At 45.4% G+C, this 12,660-nt stretch overlaps 1 protein-coding gene across 1 annotated transcript in view; it reads right to left on the bottom strand.

Moving 5' to 3' along the window:
- MYO1F (myosin IF) overlaps positions 1–12,660 on the bottom strand; it is an 860,973-nt gene that overhangs the window by 190,668 nt on the left and 657,645 nt on the right. The window contains exons 14-16 of the mRNA XM_069649543.1: positions 11,137–11,304; positions 8,975–9,060; positions 6,928–7,009 (exon numbers count right to left, since the gene is read on the bottom strand). Of these exons, the coding sequence (XP_069505644.1) occupies positions 6,928–7,009; positions 8,975–9,060; positions 11,137–11,304 (336 nt within the window). The remainder of the gene's footprint in view (positions 1–6,927; positions 7,010–8,974; positions 9,061–11,136; positions 11,305–12,660) is intronic.

The raw sequence follows: 12,660 nt of genomic DNA, 5'->3' as shown, positions 1-12,660 counted from the left end.
ATGGTGAGGTTTCCGCAAGGGGGGGGGCAAAGTTATAGGAGAGTCCCACATTATTTTTCTCCATAGACTGAATGGAAAAAAATGCGATCACGCCCACAGCCCAAACCGCTGTATGGATTTTCACCAAATTTGTGGCAGGAGCGGCTGCTTGGTCCTGAAAGCATGCTTTTGTAAATTTGGTGAATATCTGTCCAGTAGTTTTTTTAAAACAGGCAAAATGTAGGTCAAACATTTTTTATATCTGTCTCCGCTGACCCATTTCCCTGTCCGGTCCAACATTGGACGCTCATCCTGATTGGATGGTGAAAAGCGTGAAGTGCGTCAGATTTTTGAAAACACCCGCCATGTTGGATTCTGGACATCACAGTAAAAAAAAACACAACATTGCACTTGTCAAACAATCTCTGGGGAAGTGAAGGGTGATGAGGATGCAATGGCATATGGCCATAAGAAGCCAAAAAATTGGTGTTTTTCACCCTGAAAGTCTCCGAACAATCCGGATGTGTCTGGTGTGGGGGAAGTCCTGTGAAGTTTGAGGACACTTCAGATGTTCGGGGACATCTGTGCCTATTTCTGCATTACTGGGTTGGTGAAAAGCAGGTCTTGTATAGCTTATAACTTTGGCGCCACTCAATTAAACTTCATAACATTTTGGAATGTTATTCTAGACTTGATTCGGATTGTTTTTGAAAAGTGTGGAGCTGTTTTGTCAAGAGGAAGCACATTTAGAGGGGGCTCCCACAATATTGTAAAGGCTTATACATGTGGTGCCATTTGATGAATCTACACAAAAGTTTGCAAAAAGATTTTAGATCTAGATATAAATGTTTTTTTAAAGTTTGGTGGGATTTTTGTCAGGAGGGGGCTAAATTAGAGGGGTGTCTCAACATTTTTAGATGGCTTATAACTTTGTAACCGTTTGACGAATGTGGACAAAGGTTTTCAGAAAGATTAAAGACCTAACCTTCAATGTTTATGTAAAGTCTGAATGGATTTTGTCAAGTGGGGGCTAAGTTATATGACTATTGTATGTACATACATTTTGACACTTTCGAATAAATAAAACATGGGTTTATTTCAAGCACACTTGTGTAAGAAGCATTGGCAAGGACCTTAAAGCATGGTTTTGCAAATGTGCCCGTGTTTTATTTTTTGACAAGTGTCATAATGTAGGTACAAAAAATAGTGATATACCTTTGGTGACTGAGGTATAGCCTGTGGTCATGGGCAGTGGGCAGATTGTCTGGGTCATGGTATAAGATCATGACCCGGACAATCTGGCTACTGGCCAAGACCGCCAGGGACAAAAAATGGGATTAAAGTGGCCATATCCACCTTGGACCGGCTATGTGGTAAAGTTATTCGAAGGTGGATAGGTTTGAAAGGGAAAAAAATAGTGCTGATGGTAATATGGTTATAGGGTTCTGTCTTCGCGTTCTGCAGGCTGCCATGGAAAGGGTAAGAGGGGCTCTGTACGGGGTCCTGCCTTTCCTTTACATGGTGGCCATCTTGGAAAAGGATTTTCCTTGTTATAGCGAAATGCCTGAGGCGTTCTGCTGTAGAAAGAAAACTATATTTTTTAGCACCCCAGGTTCCCACTTTGGAACTAATGGCCTTCATCCCCCATTGCAGGGGCTGCAATGGAGGATAATGGTCTGGAGCCCTCGTTATTTATTTATAACGCGCCAAAGCCGCAGGCATCAAGGCCGTCATATACACAATTCTCTTGGGCCAATAACTTGGGATGAACGCCACATTATTCCCATTAGCACAATACAAAATGCTAATGGAAATGTTGGAAAAAACGTATTGAGTCTATGTACTGAGAAATGTAAAGTAGATGGAGTCTATAAGATTTTTTTTAGTTGTATTTTTTGACTGTGAAAGGTGGTTCCTAAGGGAACCTTTCTTTTGTTGTTTTAAAAAAAATGAAAATGTTTGCAGAAGAGGTTAGAACGTATGGTGAGGAGGGAAATGAGGGAAGAGACACCAAGCACTAATATGCAGGGGCAGGTGGATAAGGGAAGATGTTGTGTGTGTTTTACTTATAAGATAGATGGCAGTATTGCTCATACCCTTCATTACAGCTTCAAACGCACATCGAAACTGCTTCCCCCTGCAGCGTGGTGTGTTGCAGTGTATACAGAGGACTGTTGTCTTCCAAAGATATGGATCAACAGCCTCTTTTATCGCTTGCAAGGTAGCTGGTGGGATTTTGTGTCGCACAGAAGTAGGCTGTGTGGTTACAGTATTGGTTGAGGAAGATGATGTGGAGGAAGGCAGCCTACTACTTGCTAAGAAAGGAACAATCTTTCTGAGAGCATTGCAGTAGTTAGATTTGGTGTGGCAGCACATGGAGATGGTCCTGTAGGAGTAATGTGCAGGTAGTCCGCGACTAAGTTGCACTCGGTGCATTTCACTTTTGTAGCTTTAGCCTTTGGTACATTCCCAACAGTGGTAAAGAACTGCCACACCCATGATTCTCTCTAGGTGCTAGAGGTAGGCACTTCCTCTACGTCATCTTCTTGGTCCTCTTCATGGTCTTTGGAAATACTGTGCTTTTTTTGTTGTTGTCCTCCAGCTCATGGTGGTGGTGGCTCTTGGGGAGGAGGGATGGCAATTGCTGATGCCATTTTTAAGATAAATAGCAGTTTTGCTAATATTCTTCCAAGTATATGCTTTGTAATAGATTGTGAATGGATAATGAGTTAGAATAGGTGAAGGAACTGTGCAAGGGTACATTTTGAGCTTGAAAGTTCCCAGATCAGTAAAAAATGCAGTTCCGAATTGTCCTCAGAGCAAGGACCCGAACGCAAAGTGCAAACGCGTTCATGGACACGTAATTATGACGCGCGTGAGCCATGGTCACGTGACACTGTCCGGAAGGTCCGCAATGACTTCAGATGTTCACAGATATTGACGGAAGCAAAAACTATAGAAGTGTTAAAAATGATGTTAGAAGGTGGGAAATGGCAGAGTTTTAAGGTGCAACTTTGTATATTGGACAAACATGTTGCTATATTGGGGTAAGTATGATAATAGTAAATTGTAGGAAAATAGCATGCACTGGTAAACACCCATGAAATTCTCTGAAAAAAACGTTGTTTAAGAGACGTTATGGTTAAGTTGAACTAATAAAAACCTATAAAATTCAATGATAAAACGTTGTTAAAGGGACGTTATGGTTAAGTTGCAGTAATAAAAACCTACGAAATTCAATGAAAAAACGTAAAAACCGAAAAACCTCAGAAATTTTATCACATTTCGTTTTCATTTTTGTTGAACTTTTTTTGAACTATTTTGGTTGAAATTTAAGAATAAATATTCGATATTTGCATTTATCGAACGAGCATATGTGCACATTAATTATAGATGCCTCACCGTCTATATGATACAACATCTAGATGAAATCCTTTGCCTTTCATAAATCTTTGACTGACCCCATTGTCAGTATATGAGGTGTGCAGGGGACGGGAGTGTCTTCTAATTGAGGACACTTTACTTTCTGGTGATAGCATATTAGTGACTTGTTGTGCCAGAGACGCCTTTTCTCCCCTGCACCTTTTAATCTCCAGGAAGACACTTGCAAGTCCACAGTACAAACTGATAAACAAAGTGTGCGCTCCTTATATTGGTCTGTACACGTATGCAGTTAGGTTGACAGGCAGCAATATGAATCCATTGAACTATCTAATGCAGTTGCAAGGCAGTGGAATACATTAATCTGTCTAGGCAATAGAATTATCAGCCAGTAACCTCTAACCATCCATTGTAATTAACAAAGCAGCACAATAAATTAATATAGTTATGCAACTAAAATAATCAGGCCGCAGACAGACATCAGTTTGGCTGTGCAGTGAAATGGCAGTTATCAAAATAGGATAAACTAGGAATACAATTGAATTCTGATGCAGCACAAAGACGTAGTATAAACTGTTCAAGGGAGATTAGCAGGCTGAAGAAATTGATCAGTCTGGCTGTGCAGTGAAAGGCAGGCAGTAAAATAAGATACACTAGCTATGCAGTTGTATTCCTATGCACCACAAATAAATGATCTAGATATACAATAGAGATGATTAAACTGCACAAAAGTGTGAGCCTGGCTACACGAAGAATTGATCAGGCAGCTTTAGAGGGTAGTCTAACCATACAATACATTGTACTGGCAGCAACAAAGGTGTGAAAGATAATAAGAATGATAGGTACTGGTGTTCTGCCCTACATGATTTTTGAGTCAATATATTAAGGTGAATGAGTGTCAGTGGCTGGACCTGGGTGTCAGGCGAAAAGGCCAACAGGGGTTACCTTTTACCTTTGACCTTATCTGGCTGCACAGGCAAGGCTTCCCTCAGGGGCCGAAGTACACATGCGTTTCAGGATATGTGTGCCTCCTAGAGGCAAATCAATCTATACAGGGGTGGTGGGAGGTTTGGCAAGGCTTGTCGATGGATCGGAGACGGGGAGGCCATGGAGATGAAAAATTGACAAACAAATGTCAAAAAAGCAAAAAAGCAGCGATTAAGTGCACATGCTGGGCTGCAGGGTGGGGTTCCTCACCTGGGTCTCCTGGTGTAAAAAGTGGAAATCAGTGCTGGAAACTCCCTGAAACTGCTTGAGATCCGGGTCAAATGGCCCTGAAGGTCAACCAGGATCCAGAGAAGCTTAACTGTAACCGTTGGAATGTTGAAAGACTGTTCTAGTTTGACAATCTGCAGGCTATAAGAACCATTAGTACCCGGCGAGAGTCAAGCAGAATGCAACACGCATTCTGATTGGCTCTCGCCGGGTACTTACCCGGCCAAGAATCCTTCGATTCTCTGCCGGGATTCCAGCCGCCTTGTCCTCGGCGGGGTGCGTGGCCGCCCCTCAGCCAATGAGGAGGCTGGAAGCAGAGCCATCCCCGCTCCGACCCTCCCCATGGCTGAGAGGCTGCCTTCGCCCCCTGCCGGGGGCTCGGGTAAGGATCCTCCCTCCTCCCCCTAACCCCACTTACGTTCTTGTTCCTGCGTCCTCGGCGGGTGATGAGGGAAGCCTCCAGCCGTGTGGAGACTCGGAGGTGGGCCATCCCCGCTCTGCGCCTCCACATGGCTGAAGGCTTCCCTCGTCCCTCGTCGGGGATGCAGGTATGTTTTTTTTTTTTTAACTTTTTTTATTCCTGTCCCACTCCCGCCCTCCCAACCCCTCTTACCTTCTTTTTTATCCTTTTTCAGGAACGGACACTCCCGATGGCCACCATGGAAAGGGAAAACAGACCGTTTGCTTGGTCGTTTCAATTTTTTTTTTTCTGTCCTGAAACGCTGCTTTTAGTGCCCCGGTCACGCAGATATTGCGGACCGGGGTACTAATAGCAATATGACCCTCACGGCTGGGGCATTACCGACTCAGGGCCTTATAACTATGGGCCCCGGGGCATTACCTGAGTCGATAATGCCCCCGCCGCTCGGGTCATATTGCTTGAGTATAGCCAATATATTGGTTCGCATAGCCTCCATGTGTTTCAGAATGCTACATTCGACACAGTGAATTAAGCAGGGGTAGAATTTGAGGGTGGACCCTCCATTTGGGGACATGGCCTGCCTGATGGGGCGTGGTCTGCAGCTTGATGGGCGTGGCCAAAGATATTCCATGGTGTGCATGTAATCAAACTGCATTAAGCAATACAAATGCTACACTACCTCTATAAGTACATTTTAATCTGTCAGTAGTTTCTCATTCCCTCACCATGACGGAAAGAGAAACTGACAGATAAAAAAGAAAATATATGTGTAGAGATAGTGTGGTATTTTCATTGCTCAATACATTATTTATTTGCAAACTGTGGAAAACCTTTTCTTTGGACATTTATCAGCACGTCACTTACTGATAAATGTGCAAAGAAAACACATTTTTCTAACTTACCTGGTTGCCCGCCGCAGTGTGGGATCCTCTCTTCTCCTCCAGGCACAGCAGTCAAGACCAGACCAAAATGGCGCCCCGGGTTTGGGGCGTCAAATTCCTCTTGTGACCCCTCATGACGAGTCACGAGAGGAAGTTGCAGTAACTGGCCCTACCTCCTGCCACAATAATGTTGGCTGCGACTGCTGTGACTGACAGCAGTGTCAGCCACAGCATCGCGCAAACTGAAACTTCCTCTCGCGGGTTATGAGAGGGAGGTCTAGTTTGCCAGACATGTTGTCAGTCACAGCATTTCAAAACATGATGGTAGCGCAGGAAAAGCTTCTGCTGCAGCGTTGTGGGACCAGCTGAGCCCCAGTTTTTGGAGGTTGACCAGGCTCAGCCCAAGCTGGCCCCAGCACGTTTTAAGCACTAAATCCAGGGCTACCAGCAGTGCAGTGAATCATCACAGCCAATTTTCTGTGACCACCCAGGCAGATGGATGTATTGACATCGTCTCTATACTTAAATCTACTTTGATCATTAAACAGCCCTAGCACTTGCTCTTCAGTCAAGGTTAAATATAACAGAAGTATAATTTTAGACTGAGTGAAAACGTAATATGTATTACGATGCAAGACGTTTGATATCAACTATTTTGTAGCTTGTTGTGAACTTCTTTCCCTTCATTTTCAAATTAGAAATATTGTTTTTTTTCAAATCTTAATGCAAATACAGAAATGCGATTTACCATTGTGAACCAAATAGTTATTAATCGAATTTTCATTCAAAGCAAATACATTCAAACATCCTAGAGAGCAGATGGCTTTTAGGATTAGGGATGGCCGATCAGGATTTAATCTTAGTGCATACACCCTCCAGGGTATGTGTATGCACTAGACCCAAACTAAAGCTTCCTCCAGAGCATCAACGAGCCTGGGCACTAGCGACAGTGCAGTGAACATCTCTGCTGGACCTCAAAAGTAGGAACTCCAGCCGCAGTGATGGGCATTCTGAGTATGTCCTTTTTTGCTCATTTGGTCAGTCACATACCTTGATCTTGGAGCTGACTGTTGAAGGTCTCCCTTTCTTGTCGGTATCCAATTTTTCAGGGAAAAGTGCTCTGATGAAGAAGCTACAGTGAAAGATGGTAAGAAAAACAAAGTGTTGTTACATGTTTCAGTCGCCAGTCTTTAAACTCATGGTTGCTGCTTCCATAGTACTGTGTAGTGCTGTAAGTGGGATGAAAAATCAAGGGGAGCTCGAACAAGGGCACGTTAGTATCTCAGTGAAAATGATCCCCAAGGGCAGATACTGGGAGCTCTGCAGGAGAGGTGGGCACATTTCTATTATTCCTTTTGCTTTCCATGCCTCTCCTTTCGTTTCTTAATCAGATACATGGACCCACAAAGGCAGTCCTTTCACCATGCAGCTCCAAGCATCGCTTTTTCAGCCGCGCCCCAACCTACCGAGAGGCTTGCTGCTTCGTTATGAAAGGGCTGCCTGCAGAGGTTGGCACCGCTAATTAAAAACCAGATAGGATAGGCGGGTGAATTACTATTAAACATTTTGGTTCACATACCTCTACTTTTGTTTCTTAATCACAGGCACCGACCACCACAGGCAGCCCTTTCACCACGTAGTTGATGATGGGCTGATGAGCGAGTGATGTCTGCAGGCTTGGACCTCAGATTAGAAAACAAACGTGAGAAAGGCGCACCAAAAGTTTGGGAACACTTTTTGGAGACTCTGTTGGCATGACTTTGACATTACAGATTTTTTATTCAACTGGTTGCTCACTATTAATCTTCTCTCCAGAAATCATGTCTTGCCCGTTTTTTTTATGTCCCGCATACCTCCTCTTGGACAGCACTCTCCCCTCCCAACCATATATCGTAAGTGCAATCCTTTTAGAGCAGTGCCCTGCTACCAAGAAGGGCACATGGAGCCTCTCTGCTAACTCCGCCCATCTCCATACCCTAACCTCCAGACTAACCTCAGTTTACGCTGCAAACGGGGCTCCCCTTGCCCACAGGAATAGATGCAGTGCTGGCCCACTAATGGAGAGCCTGCACTGTGGGTGGGAAGCTGTGCCACACGGGTGCTGAATGCTAACACCACTGTGCAGGATAACTGCCTGACAGGCTGCCAGTTCTTTGATTGAAGCAGAGCTCGCAAACCACAATCACAATTGTGTTTGAATCCTAGTATCCAAAGGTCTCTCGCTGGTTGCTTCAGTCCCAATGCGCGGATCCAAAACCATTGCTCGCCATTCTGCACATGGATGTGTCATGCCCCGCACAGCATCCGGACGATGCAAGTGAAGAGGGTTGGAGAGGGCTGAAGCAGTCTGGCAGTGCGGCCAGGTAATGGGGAGAGGCACTCAGCTTCAGCATATGTTTCTGTTGCTAGCCTGTAGTGGCAGGACTGGACACAGGCACTACAGGGGGGATTTGGGCAAAGTAAACTGTCCACGGCCCATAGTAGCTGTGTGTGAAAACGCTACAGCCCCCAAATGGCGAAAGAAACATGCTGAATGTGCGTTTAATGCACATTAGGCTGGGACAAAAAAATGGAATCCCATAATGCTGAAGATGGGTGTAGCGGAGGTTGGGGGAGGGGGAGGTCCCCTACTTGCATGACATTGGAAGCGGGGGACCATAAGGTAAAAAAAAAGGAGAAAGGACCCTGCGGTTCCAGCTCCGACCCATGTTATTGAGAGGGAACTGACAACGCAGGGTAAGAGGAGAGTCGTGGCACACACTAAAGTGTGCCGCCGAAAAGGTAAGTAGGGGCGAAGGGGATGCAGGATGCAGGATGGCGGGGAAAGTGATCTATGTGATCACTGCGCAGCACGATTTTGTAATTTGATATTTTCGGATTCGCAATTTCGCACCGCACGGTAATCTCGTAGATCCTTTGAAACAGCTTTATATGCCCACTGTTCATCGTTCCAGACTCATGTTATACCACTGTATGTTAGAAAGAGCATCATATACCCTTGCTCCGCCTTCCATGCTCGTATCTACACATCATATGTACGGATCGTCTTCACATACTGTGCAGCACTCCTTTCGACCTTTGCATTGAAAGTACTCACTATTCGCTGCTCTGCATGAGTTCGATCAGGTCGTTGAAGAGGACATCCCGATTCCGTTCACAAAATCCATTGATGTCATAGGAGACCTGGAAGTAGCAAGAAACCAAACTCAAGAGTAGGCTACATCACAGGGACAGATGGAATCATGCTATGGACCAGAGGGGGAGGTGCCTGTTTTGGGTGCCTCTGGGGTGTGGTCACTTCATGACAAATGCCCTCACAAGATACCCAACAGAATGGGGAGTAAGAGACTTGGAATAAGAGATGAACCCCAAAGTTCAATAATAGAATTACAAAGACAGCTATGCATATCTGACCGCAGACCCATCTGTTTGATGTACTTTGATAAATGCCCACGCAACCACTTCACCACCAGGAGGGAGCTCCAGAATGTGGTGCAGGCTTCAGAGAGCAGGGCATCAGAATACTGTTATGCCACACATGGCAGGCTGGGGTTGCAACCTTTTCCCCAGGATGCTTCTGAGTGGCGTGGAACCTATGGATGGCACTTCGTCCCCGTGGGATACACCGCTCCCTCCCTCCTGCATGTGACAGCTTGATTATTTAATTTCAAGACATTCAGTGATACTGAGTTCCTGATAAGGGCCTCCACTCTGATGTTGGGAATCAGCCTCCCAGTCGTCCCGCCCTAAGATCATTCATCTTGTCCTTCAACATAACTGATTATTGACCACAGCAAGCAGGAGTCCCCCTCTAAAGTCCCATGAACATGACCCACTGGGTTGCTCCTGGCTTCCACATAGACTCAATTTAAAGGGAATGTTTGACAATTTTTAAGCAAGGACCAAGAAAACCAGATCATGAAACAATGCCTTCATGGAGAGCAAACACATTGGAATGAGAAATCACCTATTTGCCGCAATATGAGCAGTGCATAAAAAATGGGCTAGTAGTAATATTCTAGGGAGGGGCCAGTGTCCAGTGGGGCCTACACCAATTGGCTCCTGAGTCATTTCATTCATAGCCTAGCAGAGTTGTTTATGTCGCTCCAAACAGCAGGGGAGTTGCTAGGTCTGGAAAAGACCCGGGGCTAAGCTGATGTTGGAACTGTTGGGACTGGGGGCTAGCTAGCCTTTTGGCTGCAGCTCCTGAGATTCTATCAGGGGCTCCAACCAAAAGATCAGGGGCTATAGCCCCGTTAGCCCCCCCCTAGCAACGCCCCTGCCAAACAGTACCATGATAATCAAACAGCACCTGGGCGTGTCGGTTCCATGTAAACATGTCCCTGCAAAAATGTCTTCTGACAAAAAAGTCGCTGTTTTTTGCAGAGACATTATTACATTGAACATGCAGGGGACACCCCTGCAACCCCTGTTTTTTTTATTTTTATTTATTTTTTTACAACGGGAGCAGGGAACATCCCTGCAAACCGTCCCCATACATATTGTCACCATATAACATGCCGCCAATGGCTTTTCCTGGCGACATTATGTAAGGGGACATTATGTATGGGGACATTATTACCTGATACCGCCTTGTCCAGAGAGTGGCGCGTCGTTGTGCCCTGGCCACCTTGGGCTGTGATAGAATAGAAAAGGGCGGCAGAGGAGGGGAGAGGGCAAAGGGGGAGGGGGCGGGAAAGGTTGCACATGAATAATTTGTGCATGTAATATCGGGGAGGGAGGGAGGGAGTTTGTGATAGCTCGCATGTTTATAGAATCAGTGTGGAACAATGACAGCACGGCGCCGATCAGAAGAGGGAACATGCTCAATGCCCCTGCAAAGAAGGCCGTGCGGACCGTGCCTAGTACTTAGAGGGAAGTACTGAAGTAGGTTAGGGAGCAGTTCTTTGATGGGCTTGAGGTGTGCCCTTGAAACGTGGGGTCCTGTTTCCCGATTAGTGTCACCCTTGCCTGACAGACCCCAGAGAGATACATTGGGACATGCCGAGCCGACTGTCAGAAGTGACAGTGTCCAGAGTAGATTGTGTGCAAGGTGAATGGGGTGGATGCCCAGGGGAGCACACATCAGGTGTAGGTGCTGTACCTCAAAGTTTCAGACTATTCACAATCATGCAAATGCCCACACTTCGCCAAAGAAGCAACATAATGGTGAAAGCTAAGGAAGGTCAGCCTCCACTCCCCACATAACTATGAATCCCACCTGCACACGCACAAGAAGGGCTAGTGTTTGGGCTGTACCTTGCCTGCATAGTGGTGTAGAACAAAGCCAGAACTCCAGCTGTTGAAGTGTTCGTGAGTGCCAACCGCTGCCTGCAGCTTCTGTAGCAGAGTCTGGTCAGCGCCCTCTCCCGTGGCATGCATGGTTGCACAAACATCATCAAGGACGCTCATGATCCCAGGAGGATTCTGGGTACACAGGGAATAGGAACAAAAAAACAAGCGATCAGAAAACAAACAATATGATTATAACCCGCTGCTGGTAGATATGCTACCCTCTGAATTTGCTTTCTACAATTTAGGTGAATACATATGGACCAGTAGTCAGGGGAGTTGCTAGGTCTGGAAAAGACCTGGGGCTAAGCTGATGTCGGAACTGTTGGGACTGGGGGCTAGCTAGTCTTTTGGCTGTAGCTCCTGAGATTCTATCTGGGGCTACAACCAAAAGATCAGGGGCTACAGCCTCCTTAGCCCCCCCTAGCAACGCCCCTGCCAGTAGTCAACTTTTCAATGTGAAGTGATCGACATTCAGGAATGTGCTGAGAAAGACATCGAGCTGGTGAACGGGTATGTGTACGTGCTTCACATTCTCAGTTCGACTTAGTCAAACCTATTACAGCAACAAGGAGTAAACTATTTCATAATACATGTAAATGTACAACCTCCTCTACCCGAAATGTTCCATAAGAACACCTGTCCTGATCCACCTAGCCATTAACAAAGTCCTTAGCCAGTGTGCCTTATGAAAACCCATGCGTTGTGCCATCCAATATGGCTCCATCATCTACTTGCATTTCTTTGTCGCTAAGAGATTATCTTTCATTTTTTGATCATACAACAATCTGCCCATGGTCTCCTTGAAAAACTTTCCCTCCCTGCCTATATTTCATCTACTAGAGCTGAGTTTTCTAGTTCTACTACAGAAGTGATTAAACACGTCAGTTGTGACCACACATTGGTAGTTTGAATGTCTTAGATTTGACAACCTTGGCTTAAGGTATGAAATGAGCAAATTAAGTGGTGTGTCATTCTTTTGCTGAGAGTTATCTTCCCTCTGACTCCCATTGGACGAGTCATAGATATGTTTCCACTGGGTTAATGCGGGTGGCATTTATAGATAGACATTTACTAAAGGCACAGACAATACCAAATTGGGGAACCTATCGGCACTGAAGGAGCTAGTCGACCAAGATCAGAGCACACCGACAATACTGAGACTACCGAACCGCAGATAGCAAGTCCATCAAGAGGTACTGAACCGACAACATCGGGAACTTCGGGTGGTGCTTTTTTAGGACTTCGAGACAAGTCAAAAGAAAAACAAGGCATGGTAAGCAAAAGTCAAAAAAAGAAAACCAAATGAGTAAAAATTCAGTGGTTAATATTTCTAGCAAAAACATAACGGGAGGACAACTTGATATGCTTTATCGGGGTCTATCCTTTGTCTCCACAAGCAATACATCTTTATTTGAAGAGAAGATTTTCTTTCACAGGCTTCTCAGGAAACTACGACTAAAAATCTTCTTTGAATCAGACTGCGATATG

Source organism: Ambystoma mexicanum, chromosome 1p (assembly GCF_040938575.1).
Source record: "Ambystoma mexicanum isolate Mex_15411 chromosome 1p, UKY_AmexF1_1, whole genome shotgun sequence".
Lineage (NCBI taxonomy): Eukaryota > Metazoa > Chordata > Amphibia > Caudata > Ambystomatidae > Ambystoma > Ambystoma mexicanum.
The sequence above is the reverse complement of the archived record's forward strand: the minus strand, read 5'-3'. Positions and strand labels throughout refer to the sequence as shown.